Genomic DNA, 17,310 nt, shown 5'->3' on the forward strand with positions numbered 1-17,310 from the left:
TCACATTTACTATTTATTGGTGTTTATTGTGCCTTATAATACTCTTTTTGATGTCTTGAACAAATACATGCATAAAAAGAGGAGAAATGGTGGGTTCATTCTTAGAATTAAGAGGAAGTACACAATATTCAAAATGCTGCACATAATGACTTGACCTCGGGGGGGAAAAAATCTTGAATACCTCAGGACTATCAACCAGTGGCAGACTCTCAATGTACTGCAGGATATCTTGAACTGTCTTGCCGTGTGGAATGACATAGCCATTGTAGAAGCAGAATTTATCTGTGAACATGCTTTCCCCAAACCAGACATTAGCAAATGTATTGAGTAGTCGCTTGTCCAGATCATCTGTTACACGTCCTCCATACTGTACTTCCCCCAGCATGTAGCGCATGCAGTTCCAGTTCACACCACGTTTAATGTCCATTTCATCCAGGTGATTCTGTACAAACTGAACACTGGCAGTAAAATCTGCTTGATTAAATTCATATGGAATGTTCCATCCAAGAGGACCAAACTTACGCCTTTCCTGAAAGGTTCATTGGGAAAAGGAACATAGAATTAAAAAGAATATTGATATAATGTTTCCCATGACTTCAAGGTGTGTCAAAGCTCTATAGAACAAATTTGGAATTTTTGATATATAGTCATTGCAGCAATACGAATATGCATTCGGGTGATAAAGTTCTTTGAGCAGCAGTGTAATAATGCCCAGGTAATACACATTGTGATGATGTTAACTGAAGGATAAATACTGATGAGGAACTATTCTTTTGATCTGCTCCAAAATAAGCCATCATATCTTTGCATCCACCTGAGAGGGCATGCAAGGCCTCAGGAATCCATTAGGACTATTAAACATATTGTTCTTCACATTTTATATAACAACCCTTCCACTGACAGTCCTTTTAGTGACAGTATTTCAATGAAGTGAACTGAAATATAAAATAAACAAATAAAATACCAAAGCTTGGTAGACTATGTGCCTATTTATTCAAATACATTTAAAACTCTCTGTTGAAATCAGTCTTTGCTTGGGTCACTGTTACCTGATTCATTCCATCATCAAGCAATTACTTTCAATATGAAATGTATTGTTTTATCCTGCATTAGGCTTCAGTAAAATAATTGTACATTGCTGGTCCAAGAAAGGTGCATGCTGATGAACATTTTTTGTGACCAAATATGAAATTATTATGCACATTAGCTAATGTGCAGATAATTATCAGAATTGCCATTGCAAAATATTTCATCTTTAGCCTTCAATTATTTTCAATAACTCTTTGAAATTTTAATAAATTAGACAATTAAGACATGTGGAAATATCTTTTCAACAATTTGATAATTGTTAATGCAAAATCACTCCTCCAGTCCAGAAAGGACGATTAAAGCCCTCATCTTACAATGTTTAAAAGGCAATTGGACTGGTACTGAATAGAAAAGGAGTCCAGAGATAAAGGCCTAATGCAATCAAATGGGAGTTAGGCATCATGGTAAGCACGGATAACTTGGGCAGAAGGGCCTGTTTCTGTGCTGTACAGCTCTATGATTCTATGACTCTATTCGTGCATATAGCACACTCTTCCTTGAGAACTCTCTGCCCATCTAAACAAAGGTATTTTCCCTTTCTACATTTCTCTTTCAATAACTGAATCAGCTCTAACACATCATTTTGACATTACTCAGTTTCCTTCTCAATTGTTAAATCTCATTGGTAAGGCAGGCAGACATTTGGGAATGCTGCTCACTAAGGCCCCGAGTGTCTGTGTCTTTGCCATCAACATATGTAATCCAGTGCATCTACTTAGAAAAAAACAGGTGAGTTCAAGAACAGAGGAAAAGTTTAACTTATAGTGTGTGACACGAAATTCCCATTCCAGAAAGATTGGTCATGAGAAAATTGGAAAGAAAAAAATAATGGGAGGCAGTTTGATTTTACTGATGCTCATGGTAAAGAATTATTATTCACAAATTATATACACATTTGCAGCCTTTGAACAATTGAATTACTTATGAAATTCCCTGCAGATGCTGAGAAGAGAATGGTAACTGCAGTCACAAGTAATCTTTAAAGAAGAGTGACCATAATATGATAGAATTTTAAAGTGACTTTGAAATTAATGTTGTTCAATCTGATGTTGTTCAATCTTACAACTAAAAGAAAATGACGTAAGTGTGGCTGCAGTTGATTAGAAAATACACTGCAAAATGTGATGGACAGGGAAAGGTCTGGATACACAATGGATAATTTGCAGGCACGGTAGTGTAGCGGCTAGCATAACGCTATTACAGCAGCAGCGACCTGGGTTCAATTCCAGCCACTGTCTGTAAGGAGTTTGCACGTTCTCCCCGTGTCTGCGTGGGTTTCCTCCGGGTGCTGTGGTTTCCTCCCACATTCCAAAGACGTACGGGTTAGGAAGTTGTGGGCATGCTATGTTGGTGCTGGAAGCGTGGCGACACTTGTGGGCTGCCCCTAGAACACTATATGAAGAAGATGCATTTCACTGTGTGCTTCAATGTACATGACTAATAAAGATATCTTATCTTATCTTATCTAAAAATATGTTCCTTTAAGGCACAAGAACTCAAGGGGAAAAGCAGCCCATCCATGGCTGACAAGAGAAATTAAAACAGCTATAAATTCAAAGAAAAGGCTTATAGAGTTGCCAGAAATATAAACTGGCCTGAGCATTAGGAGCCTTCTACAACTCAACAAAAGAGGGCCAAAAAATTGATAAACAATGGCAAGATAACGTATGAGAGTAAACTGGCAAGAAGCATAAAACATGGACTCAGGAACTTCAATAGGTATGTAGGAAGACCAGTGAGAGTAAATGTGCATCCCTTACAGACATAAATGGGAGAATTTATAAAGGGCCAGTAGGAAAAGTGGCATCAGGATAATTAAACAACCACTCTGTGTCTCTCTTGAAGTACATATTTTGGATTTGTACAAACAATCTCCAATGGCTGCTTCTGTTACTGGGAGCAAGGGACTGTAGCGTTCTGACTTTCATTATAAGTGGATAGTAATTATAAGAAAAGTGTTGCAAATTTGATTTAATTTTAATTAAAATATTTAAATGTGTTCTTTATAGGTAGAAATTTATCATAAATTAAGTTATAATGTATTAAAAAAGAAATGTACCTGCACAGTTGTATGGAGGAAGGCCACAGCATATAATAAAGGTTTCCACTGTGGCATGTTGCTGACATCCAGCTGTTCCTGGCTAATGCTGCTGTAAGTACGCTTCAGACCAGCTTTCACACCTACACATTTAGAGAAACAGAGACAAGCAGTGAAGTTGTTATTGTCAACCCATGCTTAGTAATTCAAAGGATATACCAGGATTTGTTATCTGTATCCAATGTCATTCATAAAAAAACTGAACTAAATAACACAGTCGATTTTGGACTTACAAAAAAATAGTAAATTTCAAATAATTATTTCTAAATTATTTCAATTTTGAGTGTAAAAAATGATTAAGTTCTAACAACAATAATCAAAATTTGAAGATGACATGAGTAACAACTAGAACATTGATTCCATCATATTTGTTTTCTGTGGAATCTAAGTTTGAAGATAAATTTATATCATGAAATATGTCTTTATATACACACCTTCAAAAGCTTTTAATAGTCTTTTCATAGATTGCCTATGCTTTTGTTGAAAAAAATTATAATGGGGAATAAGGAAATAACAGAGGCATTAAACAACCGCAGTGTGTCTGTCTTGAAGTACTGGTAAATTCTATGCATGAAAAAAGCATAATGTTAAATCATCTACCTTTGGAGTAATTGTAATTATTTAATAATTATTCCTACATATAAATGATGGAATGGTTTCATTATATTAAAGATGTTATATAAATAAATTGGTTGCCATAGAAGCAATCTAAATCTTGGAACCGAGTGAAGTTCATGTCATGGGGCATTGTGAGTAATATCATCACAGCATCTGCGGCATACATGATTTTTCTAGATTTAAATATGATAAGGCAATACCTTGACTTTTATGACCAGAGTAAAAACTACCAGCAGTTTGTAGGACTCCCTTCCTCATATTAATTTCCAATGGAACAAATGCTGGGAGAGGACTACAATAGTGGCCAATAATCCATTTAGCATGAGGGACTAAAGACAAAAATCTACCCCTAATCATTGTTTATTGTTTCAACAGGTGAGCTCCTTTTGGGGAGGGGGGGGGCAGAATTTTTAAATTGCAAACTTTCCATGCCAATGGGTGAGATGTGTCAAGAAGCTCATGTGCAGATACAAGTATAAACATATATTAAAAAAACAAGTACAATTCAGTCTATCACATTCAAACATTTACCTAGTTCTCCCACCCACTGAATGCTAAATAAGTAAAAATGAGTGCCCCTTTCAGGACAATATTATGGAAATTGCTCTCATCAAACAAACAAGCTCCACAAGACTGCAGAAGTTCACAATCACATTATTTCCAGCTGCTCATTCATCGCTCTTTATAACCTCAAAGGCTGATTTCTCTCCTACCGTCAGAGGAATGTTGGAGCAGAGAATCTGCATACCTCCCAAATCCAGACATGACCTTCACCTAAACTGTTGATTGGGGGTGCATTATCTAGGCAGACTGGGCTCTTGCTGAAATTCCAGCCATCAAGAAGTCCAGCATTATCAAAGGAAAATTAGAACACAGCCCCTATCATCCTTACAAGATTGATCAACGTGGGTCATCAGAAATTTGGAAAACAAAGAAGAGGTCACCTTACCTTACTATATACTCAGTCCCTTGCTCACATGCACAAGGTGCTTCTGCCTCATTTCTCCCCTCTTTCTCCATGTGTCTCTCGTTCCCTTTTCATGTGCTTTTTTGCCTTTCTCCCCCTCCTCCCTGTTAATTCTTTTTCTCAGAGATGTCTCTTTTTTTCCCTCTCTCTCTCACCCCCTCCACCCCCCCCCCCCCCCATTCCATGCTGCTTCCACAGCCGCTCAGTCTACGCTCCATTTGTTTCTTTGTTTTTGGTCTCAAGGGAGAAGGAATTTGTCCACCTCCTAAGTGAAGAACTTAGGAGGTGAGCAATTTCTTTCTGGGGCCAGGCACAGCCTTCAAAAGTGAAGAAGTTGCATTGCTCATTCACTTGCAAACTTTCATTGACAAACTTGTTTACTGTCCCTCTGTTCCCTGCATCCTCTTGTTCTCTCTTTCACTGTATGCCTTAGGTGTTGTTGCTCTGTCATTCACTCATACACACAAGCTCTTCTCTATCCTCCATCACCCTCCCTCAACCCACACCCCTCCCCACCCACCCACTGTTTGTGTCATACTCACAAACACACACATTGACTCCATTACTACACCAGGTCACTCACTTACTCACTGATTCAGCTTATACTTTGCTTCTCACCCCACTGATGGCCCTACATCCACATTCGCAGACTCACTGCCATGAATATTCACATGATCACCCAAGAAGACCACAATGACACATCTGCTCAATCACTCTCAATTGTTCTCTATTATAGACAAAGATCACCCACAATGATTGCCTGGCACTTCAGACTGGAGGGGGTTCATCTCAATATTGGACATCGACTCCTTTGGAGGAGAGAGTGCTGGACGATGGGTGAAGGGGCAGATGAGCCCAAGGCACCAAGAGAAGAGTTTGTCTAAAATTTGTCTGGTATGATGTCATTGCACCTCTGCAAAACTTCACGCACTGGCATACGTGTCTTTACCTATAGGGGCTGCACCAATAACCAAAGGCGTTCATTTCCAACCACTTTCAATTAATGGAGCTTTCACACATGAGTAGGACATTGTATCAGTACATTAACAGTTGCAAGCAATAATCCATTGGTCACACATTACTGAAGGGCATAATAAGTGGACACCCCAGCAGAGTCAAAGGTTTATGCATTGCAGCATTGCAAGTCCATAGCTCAGTACTTACTTCCTGGGTCTTACATCAATGTCAAAGTATATATTCAAGGTAAACCTGCTTAACACACACACCATCACTGCACGTACAATTTGATACCAGGCAAGATTCCTGATGGTAGGCTGGTTCAGAAGATAAAGTCACATGGGATCCACAGTAAATTGGCAAATTGGATCCAAAATTAGCTTCGTTATAGAAGACAGTGAGTAGTGATGGAGGGATGTATTTTTCTGACTGGAGGTCTGTGACCAGTGGTGTTCCATAAGAATCAGTGATGGGATCTTCATTGTTTGCAATATATTAGTGATTTGGATGAAAACGTCAGTGGTCTGATCAGTAAGTTTACACAAGGCACGGAAATTGGTGGAGTTATGGATAGTGAGGTGGGTTGTCAAAGGATACAGCAGGACATAGATCAGCTGGAAATTTGGGCGGAGAAATGGCAGATAGAGTTTAATCTGATCAAGTGTGAGGTGACGCATTTTGGGAGGTCAAATACAAGAGGAAAGTAAATGGCAGATCTCTAAGGAGCATTGATATACAGAGGGATCTTGGGGTACAAATCCATAACTCCCTGGAAGAGGCAACAAGTGGATAGGGTGATAAAGAAGACATACAGCATACTTGCCTTCATCTGTCGGGGCACTGAGTATAAAAGTTGGCAAATATGTTACAGCTGCATAAAACTTTGATTAGGCCATATTTGGAGTATTGTGTGCAGTTCTGGTCACCACACTACAGGAAGGAGGTGGAGGCTTTGAAGAAGGTGCAGAAGAGGTTCATCAGTATATTGCCTGGATTGGAGTGTATAAAGAGAGTTTGGACAAACTTGGATTGTTTTGTCTAGAGCTTCAGAGACTGAGGAGCCAATCTGATAGAAGTATGTAAAGTGATTAGGGGCATGGATAGGATAAATAGTCAGAGTCTTTTTCCCAGGGTGTAAATGTCAAATACATAGATCTAAGGTGAGTGGGGGAAAGTTTAAAGGAGATATACAAGGCAAATTTTTTACACAGTGAGTGATAGGTGCCTGGAACCAGGGAGGTTGTATAAGGAGATACAGTAGCAATATTTAAGAGGCATTTAGACAGACACAGGAACATTTGGGGTAGAGGGATATGGACCATTTACAGGCAGATGAGTTTAGTTTAGATTGGCATCATGGTTGGTGCAGATATAGTGGGCTGAAGGGCCTGTGACTGTGCTGTACCTGTATATTAAGGACATAGAATCCTAAGGATATTTAACATAGGGCACAGCTAAAGATGGAGACACAAGAGACTGCAGATGCTGGGAATCTAGAGCAAATAACAAACTGCTGGAGGAACTCAGTGGGTCAAGCAGCATCTGTGGGAGACAGGGGTTGTGGACGTTTTAGGTCAAGACCCTGCATCAGGACTGAGAGTGGAGAGGGAAGATAGCTAGTATGAAGAGACGTGGAGGGGTGAGACAGGGGCCAGTAGGGGTTTGATGGAAGCAGATAAGGGGGAAAAAGGGGGGAGATGGAGCCAGGTGGGCGGAGAAGAGGGTGAAGGTGGAGACAGCTGCTGGAGGGTGATAAGCAGGAACACAAAGCAACCAGTGCTGGAATCTAATAAATAAGGAAGGTAATAATGTGAAACGTGTGGGTAGTAGGTGGATAGGACCAGGAGGAGGGTGAAAATAGGTGATGGGGGCTGGAGGGGTGGTATGGGAAAGGGAACAAAAATGGGAGGACGGGAGGTGGATTGGAAGGAGGACACAGGAGGTAAGGGTTACCTGAAATTGGAAAATTCAATGTTCATACCATTGGGTGGTAGACTACCCAGGCAGAATATGAGGTGTTGTTGTTCTAGTTTGTGTTGGGCCTCACCCTGGCAATGGAGACTGAGGATGGACAGGTCAGTATGGGAATAGGAAGGAGAGTTGAACTGGCATGCAAGTGGGAGCTGAGGGTGGCCATTGCGGACAGAGTACAGGGACTCTGCAAACTGGTCACCTCATCTGCGATTGGTCTCACTGAGGTAGAGGAGGCCACATCAGGATCACCGAATGCAGTAGATGAGGTTGAAAGAGGTGCACATGAATCTTTGACAGGTAACGGTCAGTTTGCTAGACTACAATGGCATCACCCTTGTCTGCAGCTAAAGATGTTTGCACCACACTGTGCACACTGACAGAGCCATAAGGCTTCTACAGTCGAGGCACACTTATTCTGGCTACATTATAGACGTGTGGTCAAAGGCTGTGATCAGGTACACAATCATAACCTTGGATAGTCAGCCTTGATTTCAGCCTTCATTGAAAACTCTTGTTTTTTGTTAATGTGTCCAATCATGCCAGCTAATTCTAGGTCATTATCTTCAGCATAAGCTTATGTCTCAGATACCGTTAACAGATGGTTTCATGTCTATCCATAAGTATGTATTTATAAGAAGATGTAGGCTGCAACACACTGTATGTGCTCCCATTGCAGCAATCAGCCATGTTTGGTGATGAGAATATCGGCCTAACAATTCTGAGGGACCACAGCCCATTACTCCAGAGGAGTTATTGGCGTACCTGGAGAAGATGATGGTGCTGAGCTGCATTCTGGCAGATGAAAATGGGAAGCTTTGGCTTCACAGAAGTTGAGCCCATTCAGTAGTGCAGACTCAGAGGGGGCTGGATCAGCTCCCTTAATGGGGAGCCATTTAGCAGAAGGCTGTTGAGAAACCAGCTTCATGAGATGAGGAGGAATGTAGGAGCTCTTGCCCACTCACTCAGAACCAGGAAGACCTCACTTCCACCTTGGAAGCGAATGTACTTTTCTGTTCCAGGCAATGGTAATGCTGAAGAGACAAAGGGGCTGTGGGAGCAGGTTTCTGCTTCCGTTGAGCTGGATTCCCAGTCCCTTGTGAGCTCTGCCTTTTGAATCAGCAGCAGACTGGTTCCTAGGGAAAGCAGTTTGCTGCTCTGCAAGGCGTCAGTGATGCACTGAGGGAGCAGACAGCCATGTTCCAAAATCTATTTGGAAGCTTGGCAGGCATCTAGAGGCTACAACAACAATCATAAATCTAGGGATGTCTGCCTGTTGTCTGCCCTGTACCATGGGGGTCCAGTTGGCTCTACAGGAATTGAGATCCTGTGCTCTCTCAGGCTGTCAGAATTTTTCATGCAGCCACCGTCTCCCAAGCAGTCCTCATCGGTGTATCCTAACCTGCTTCCCCAGACTGCAGGCACATCAGTCTGTATGTCACAGAATGGAGCCTGCTCACAAAGGGCACAAGGTCATTATGAACATCGTGACAGGGCATCCATCTCTCAGACAAGAACAGAGCCAGCCTTTCAGCAGCTAGTGACAGCCACAAGGGAGGCACCGTGATGCAGCTGTGGGGTTTCCAATGAGAAACACAGAACAATGAGACATTAATAGTGAGTGGATTTTGATTCATTGTTTTGCAAAGTTCCCTTTACACCTAGGTATTTTGTTTCATTATAGCTGTTATTTTTCCATTTGTGCTAGGTGAAGCCATTTAATAAACTGACTACGCATTTTATTCATGCTTTTCACCCCTCAGTGCCTTACGCTGATTTAACCAAGTCAAGTCAGTTTAAAGGATTAGAGAGTTTGTGCAGCTGTCACTTTGAAACACAGTATGAATGCCAATGTAAATGGATGCAACCTGCACTCTATTGTCATATGCTGCAAGAGTATGAAGTCCCTTTCTTGAGTGATCCTTGTTCATTCCAGGGATAATCTTCATACAATCATTCATAGGAGAGGACAGTGAGCCTAACCCTAGGACAGTGTGTTATGAAGCCATAGGAATATACCCAGGCTATTTTATGGTGTCAGTCCTCAGAGAATAATGCTGCCAGCAGCAGCCTGCTATTGACAGGCTCCCTTATGGTGTTATGATTTATTGTTAGCAATAACAGTGGACTCACGAGGATGGTTCAAAGGCTTATAATAGTGGCTCATTATAGAGACAGGGTTTCCCCAGAAATTGTACAGTAGGGTATAATGATGTTGCAATGTGCATAATCCTACCAGCAGAGTGAGAACCCAATCAGTTGAGGTGTTTTAGGAAATCTGAGAAAGATTTAAATTAACTATTACATTGACAGATACCGACATCAGGAATAATGCCATTTCTGTTTGAAAAGTGCCTGTCATTGAAAAACATCATAGTTTAAAGAAAATCACAGAAGACTGGAGATCCATCTGTTTGAAGCACATCACTACACAGCTCCAATGTCATGTTTCTTTCACAGAGACAACCTGGGAATACTGAGGCCTTGTGGCTGTCAAACTATGAGCTTGGGTCTGCTGTGGAATAGATGAACATGCTAAATGGGCTGTATTGTTGGAGATTTGACTGTAATTTAAATGAGACAATGAAACAACTAACTGAAACAATGACTGTTTGCTGAACTGGATCAGATGGAGATCATTAAATGTCCTTCTGACATTGTATAGCCCTGATACTTTGTATTGTCTAATATTCATTAGCATACTTGACGGCTAGTGTTGTTAAGTAGGTCATTTGATGAACACCTTGAAGGTTTGCAAAAGAGCTGCTTGTCATGAAGGTATTCAGCCTCTGAGATTAATTCTTGATGCAGCTACGGTGAGGCATGAAAAGTGAAATGGATGTATACAATGAGGCATGACATTTAGTTTTTTGCAAGAATGGACAATAGTGACAAACGAATTTATACAATTGTCTTTTGTTCTGATAAGGCCCTTGTCACCACGTCTGATCATGTCTGGGAACTGAAGTGGTAGCTTCAGCTTGCTGTTTATGGGAGAGAAGATAAGTAACTTCCTGGAAATTTATAGTTGCAGTACAGCTGCAGTGTAAGGTGGCAACAGTTGACACCGATTAAAGAATGTTCATGTGATTAAACAGTGGTTTAAAACACTCCAACATGTGAGTGACTTGAAAAAGAGTGTCCTGGAAGGGGTACTGGCAGTGGGACTTTTAGATCTTTCCAGGTTCCGATACTGCCCACCGGGCTTTGAAAAAGGTGTTTTCTTCAGGCAAATCTGGCAGAAAGATCCTACTGTTGTGCGTATGGACCAAATATCTCCTCCAGCTTCTCCTGGTTATCCTTGTATCGGTTTTCATTCTGCTGCTTCCAGTTTCTTCCCCCCTTGCTCCCTCAAGTGGCGATGAGTTCATCTGATGGCCATACTATGCAAAGCAAAGCAGAACAATACAAAGAATAATAATCTGGGTGCTGCATGCTGTAGAGCTTCACCAGAATGGTACAAACAGTAAAACTGTATTTTCAGCACCCCTACAGTGGTCTCTCCTGAGCTACTGGTATTGGTGAGGCTGTTGTTGTAGTATTGTTTGGCTGGTGTGTTTGGAGCTCAGAGCAGAGTAATCAACCATTTGAGCAGGGGACAGCTTTTGTTCCCCAAAGTCCATCCTTAGGAGCAATGTGATGAGAGGCAGCTGTGATTAGTATGAATCATCCAAGATTGTATTATACCTGGAACTGACCACTAGGTCTGCAACTTTCAACCTGTTAATATTTGTGGTTGTAAGTGGAAGCTATAATGGCTAACTGAGTGCAGTTTGTGAATGCCTGAATTTTAGATAAACCTGCAATGGCAGTAATTACCTATGTTCAGTCTGCCTGCTCTTGTGGATTGAAGATGTAGATATCTCTTCCTCTGGAGAAGAAAACATCAGTACCTCCTTATTGCAATGCTGAGTGACAGCTATGAGATGTGCCAAATACTAGCAGCTGAAGCTTGAAATAATCCTGAGGCTAAGAAGCTAGGAATGAGGGTGATCTCAACTTTGACTGCATGTGATATATATACAGGCGACCCCATATTATGGCTGATCAGGTTACGAAAATTCACCCTTACAGAATTCACAAATCACCACCCAAAAATATGAGACAAGGAATAAAATTCGCTGTCATGGAATGTGTGAAAAAAAGTAAATAAATCAACACAAATTTTTTTCAACTCATGTTTCTTGAGGCATGCACAGATGAAGTGACTTTACGTTACAGAAAATCATGTTATGGAAAATCGCAATACGGACCATTTTCTAGGATAGCAAATCCTGTAACATGGTAGTCACCCGTGCACTGAACATAAAACAGAGAATAGTATAGCACAGGAACAGGTCCTTCAGCCCATGGTGTCTGCGCCAATCATGATGCCAACTTAAATTAATCCTGCACATGGTCGATATCCCTCCATCCCCCGCTGTCTAAATGCCTCTTAAATGTTGCTATCATAATTATTTCTGCCACCACTCCTGGCAGCACATTCCAGGTACCTACCACTCTATGTAAAAAAAAGTTGCCTTGCAAATCTTTTTTAAACTTTTCCCTTCTCACAAACCTATGCCTTCTAGTATTTGATATTCTCACCCTGGGAGAAAGACTCTGGCTATCTATCTATGTTTCTCATTATTTTATATTCTTCTATCAGGTTGATATGTGATTGGAGAAACAAAGGACTGCAGATGCTGCAATCCAGTGAAAAAACATGATGAAGCTGGAGGAACTCAGCAGGCCAGGCAGCATCCATAGAGCAAAGCAGGCAGTCAACGTTTTGGGTCAGGACCCTTCTTCAGGATATGTGATTGGTATTGGTATGAGAATTTTTATGAGATCATCAAACCTGTAGAAGTGCAGCCTGTGTTGATATTGTTCCTTTGAGAAACTTGGATAAGCATGTGGCTCCTTTAAAACCCTACATAGATAAAGCCTTGGGTGCTGTGTCTTTAGATGCCTCCTGTGACGTTGTTTCCATGGGTGCCTGGAAGGTGTCTTTTGCTGATTCATCCAACAAGAGAAGAGATAGGTTTAGATCTAGAAAAATGCCCATTATAAACCATTTCTGCTTGCAGTAAATTGATTCAAGGTGCAAGTTGTCAGCATGTGCAGTACGCAGAGTAAAGTGTCAGCCTGCAGTGTTGTATATGATTGGCTTTAAAATAACCTTGTTTTCGAGTAAGGAAAGTCAACAAGAGGGTGATCTTCATGGAGTGGACAGCAGCTGTTGTTTTTTTTCAGATATTCCAGCTTTTGAATAAAGAAAAGCAGTTGAAAGTATTGCTGATGACAAGTTACCATCAAAATCATTTGGGAAATTTTGACACTGAAAAACAGCGCTAGCAATACTAAAACCTTGCCCAAGAATAAGCAAACAATATCAGCATCTAGTAGTCAAGTACATAGAAAAGAGGCAAAATTGTTTCACTCTGCATTAATCTAATGTTCAATTTTACAACGCCGTTTTTTGGCATTGCAAAGATAAATTTTTAAACCAATAACTCTGGATAGAATTCTAAACCTTACTGATTGCATGGACCAACTATTCAGTGCCTCAGCTCACTAAATCATTGGAAATCCATGTCTAATAACTTTGCTTTGGAAAAAAACTTATTTCCTTGCAAGTAGTAAAGAAGGCATTTTTCAATTTTGCCAAGTGATCCAAGTTTAAACTTAGTACTGTAACGGCTAGCTACACTACTGTAAAATAAAGACACGGAGTCGGTTGCTCGGAGTCAAAAGTCGATTGCTCGACAGGGGAGCAGTGCACCTTTTATTCTCGAACTCCTCCCGCGCTTCAGTTCCCGCGCTGATGTCACACACGGGCTTTCCTAGCCCAATGATGGAGAAGGAGGAGGGCCCCGTGCCATCTTGGGTCGGGGCCTCCGACGACGCTCGCGATCTCGGGAGCTGGTTCGATACTGGTAAGGTGAGTCACCACATAACCCCCCCCAGAACTGGCGATACCGTCGCGAAACCCATAATTAAATAAACTATGACTTGGGTGGCCTGCCCCTGCATCGCGCTCGCTGGACCACTACCGGTTGGTCCAGATCTAAATGAGCCGGCTTCAGCCAGTCAATTGTAAAAACCTGCTCGCACCCCCCAATGTCCAGCACAAACGTAGACCCATTGTCCTTGACGACCTGGAATGGCCCTTCGTACGGCCACTGCAGCGGTGTTCGGTGCGCGCCCCTCCTGACAAAGACAAACTTACAGTCTCGGACGGACGTCGGCATACGGGTCGGGGCCTGTCCGTGTCGCGAGGTGGGTATCGGGGCCAGGTTGCCAAGCCGCTCACACAGCTGGTCAAGCGTCGCAGCACGTTCTTCCTCTGGTCCCCGAGGGACTGGTGGGAATTTGCCTGGGACGACCAAGGGCATTCCGTAGACCATCTCCACGGAGGAGGCATGCAGGTCCTCTTTTGGCGCGGTATGTATCCCCAGCAGGACCCAGGGGAGTTCGTCCACCCAATTAGGCCCCTTAAGGCGGGCCATGAATGCCGACTTCAGGTGTCGATGGAACCTCTCCACCAGCCCATTGGATTGCAGATGATAGGCGGTGGTGAGGTGGATCTGGTAACCCCACAAGTCGACAACGGCAGACCACAGGCCGGAGGTAAATTGAGCTCCCCTGTCTGAGGTGATATGGGCCGGGACACCGAAACAGGCCACCCAAGTTGACAAAAGGGCCCGTGCACAGGACTGAGTGGAGCTGTCCGCGAGGGGGATGGCTTCGGGCCAGCGGGTAAAGTGGTCGACAATCGTGAGGAGGTACCGCACTCCTCGGGAGACTGGGAGGGGACTGACAAGGTCGACATGAATATGGTTGAACCTCCGGCAGGTAGGTTGAAAGTCCTGCAGAGGGGCCTTGACATGCTGCTGTACTTTCGAGGTTTCGCAGTGTGTGCAGGACCGGGTCCATTCGGAAACCTGTTTACGCAGGCCATGCCAGATGAACTTGTCGGACACCTACTGTCTGGATGGATGAGGCGGGGTTTACCAGTGGAGATATTGCAGAGCAGGGTGCGCTCACCAGGGCCTACCAGTAGGTCTTGCAGTTGCAGGCCCGAGACTGCGGTGCGATAGCTGGGAATCTCCGTGTCTGTTTGTTGTGCCTCCGCCAAGGAGCTGAAATCCACTCCCTGGGACAAAACTGGGATGGTGGGCCGTAAAAGTGCATTGGCGACCACATTCTTTTTTCCTGGGCAGATGGCAGTCATCAGTGGTGTGCTCCGAGATGTACAAGAAGTGCCGCTGCTGCCAGGGATCTGAGACCTTGCTGAAGGCGAAGGTCAACGGCTTGTGGTCGGTGAAAGCTGTAAACGGCCTGCCCCCTAAGAAGTATCGGAAGTGTCTGATGGCCAGGTACAACGCCAACAGCTCACAGTCGAAGGCACTATATTTGAGCTCTGGTGCTCGAAGGTGTCTGCTGAAGAACGCCAGCGGTTGCCAACGCCCTTCGATGAGCTGCTCAACGCCTCCGACCACTGTGCTGGAGGCGTCAACCATGAGGGCAGTCGGGACGTCCGTGCGAGGATGCACCAACATGACCGCATCAGCCAAGGCCTGCTTGGTTTTGATGAATGCGATGTCAGCCTCCTCTGACCAAACAATGTCCTTGCTTCCGCCCGACAGGAGACCAAACAACGGGCGCATGACGCGGGCCGCGGATGGTATGAACCGGTGAAAAAAGTTTACCATACCAAAAATTCCTGCAGGCTCTTGGTGGAGGTGGGTCTGGCGAAGTGGTGGATGGCGTCGACCTTTGCAGGCAGGGGCAAGGCACCGTGTTTGTCGATCCGATGGCCCAGGAAATCGATTGTCTCGAGCCTGAACTGGCATTTGGCTGGGTTGATGGTCAGGCCGAAATCCCTCAGGCGAGAACAGAGTTGGCGGAGGTGCGTGAGATGTTCCTAGCGGCTGCTGCTGGCAATCAAGATGTCATCAAGGTATATGAAGACGAAGTCAAGGTCGCGCCCAATCGTGTCCATCAGTCATTGGAAGGACTGAGCAGCGTTCTTGAGGCCAAAGGGCATCCAGACGAATTCAAAGAGGCCGAAAGGTGTGATCAGCGCCGTCTTTGGAAGGTCGTCCGGATGCACCGGGATCTGGTGATAGCTGCGGACAAGGTCAACCTTGGAAAAAATGGACCATCCGTGCAGGTTGGCAGCGAAGTCCTGAATATGCGGCATGGGGTACCGGTCCGGGGTAGTTATGGCGTTCAGGCGTTGGTAATCGCCACAGGGTCGCCAGCCTCCGGCTGCCTTGGGGACCATGTGTAACGGAGAGGCCCATGGGCTGTCGGACCTGCGGATGATCCCCAACTCTTCCATCTTCTTAAATTCCTCCTTTGCGAGGTGGAGCTTGTCCGGGGGTAGTCGTCGGGCGCGGGTGTGGAGGGGTGGGCCCTGGGTGGGGATGTGATGCTGGACGCCGTGCTTGGGCAAGGTGGTGGAGAACTGGGGCGTTAGAACAGACGGGAACTCTGCCAGGACCCTGGCGAACTCGTTGGTCGACATGGTGACGGAGTCGAGGTGTGGGGCCGGTAGCTTGGCCTCACCCAGCAAGAACGTTTGGAAGGTCCTGGCATGTACCAAACACTTACCCCGCAGGTCAACCAGCAGACTGTTGGCGCGAAGGAAGTCTGCCCCGGGGAGTGGTTGCGCCACGGCGGCCAGGGTGAATTTCCAGGTAAAGTTGCTGGTGCCGAACTGGAGCTGCACCGAATGGGTGCCAAAGGTCCGGATGGCGCTGCCATTGGCAGCTCTGAAGGCGGGTCCTGGTGTGCAGTTGTGAGTCTCGTGGCTGTTGGGAGGCATGACGCTGACCTCAGCTCCGGTATCTACCAGGAAACTATGGCCGGAACGCTTGTCCCACACATGCAAGAGGCTATCCAGGTGGCCAGCCACCGTAGCCATCAGCAGTGGCTGGCCCTGCTGTTTCCCAGAAACCTGCATGGTGGCAGGCACCTGCGGGCGTCTGCGCTCCACCGCTGGTGGTAGAAACACCATTGGTCGGTCGGTGTCTCAGACCTGGTAGCGATTGGAGTGCGGTCGATTGCCGGGTCTGGCCTGCTGGGCCGCTGGGTACGTGACGTGGCAACGCGCTCGACAGACGCCCCGCTCTCCTTCTTCGCCTGCCAAAGGACATCAGCACGGGCGGCCACCTTCCAGGGGTCGCTGAAGTCTGCATCCGCCAGGAGCAGGTGGATGTCGTCGGGTAACTGCTCTAGAAAGGCCTGCTCAAACATCAGGCAGGGTTTGTGGCTGTCTGCCAGGACCAACATCTCGTTCATGAGCGCAGAGAGGGGTCTGTCACCCAACCCCTCAAGGTGGAGGAGGCGGGAAGCTTGTTCGTGTCGGGAAAGGCCGTAAGTCTCAAGAAGGAAGGTCTTGAACTTATCGTACTTCTCCTCCTCCGGGGGCACCTGAATGAAGTCCTCGACCTGGGCTGCGGTGTCTTGGTCGAGGGCGCTCACCACGTAGTAGTACTTGGTGTCATCCCTGGTGATCTGGCAAATCTGGAACTGGGCCTCGGCCTGGTTGAACCAGACACAGGGCCGGAGGGTCCAAAAGGTGGGCAGTTTAAGGGCTACTGCCTGTACCTCTTGCTGT

General features: G+C 44.8%; 1 protein-coding gene across 1 annotated transcript in view; it reads right to left on the reverse strand.

The window, feature by feature from the left end:
- Positions 1-17,310, reverse strand: part of dnah5l (dynein, axonemal, heavy chain 5 like) — a 233,743-nt gene that overhangs the window by 39,957 nt on the left and 176,476 nt on the right. Inside the window, exons 66-67 of the mRNA XM_052015789.1 lie at positions 3,149-3,270; positions 182-529 (exon numbers count right to left, since the gene is read on the reverse strand). Coding sequence (XP_051871749.1) covers positions 182-529; positions 3,149-3,270 — 470 coding nt within the window. The remainder of the gene's footprint in view (positions 1-181; positions 530-3,148; positions 3,271-17,310) is intronic.

This window comes from Pristis pectinata, chromosome 5, assembly GCF_009764475.1.
Source record: "Pristis pectinata isolate sPriPec2 chromosome 5, sPriPec2.1.pri, whole genome shotgun sequence".
NCBI lineage: Eukaryota > Metazoa > Chordata > Chondrichthyes > Rhinopristiformes > Pristidae > Pristis > Pristis pectinata.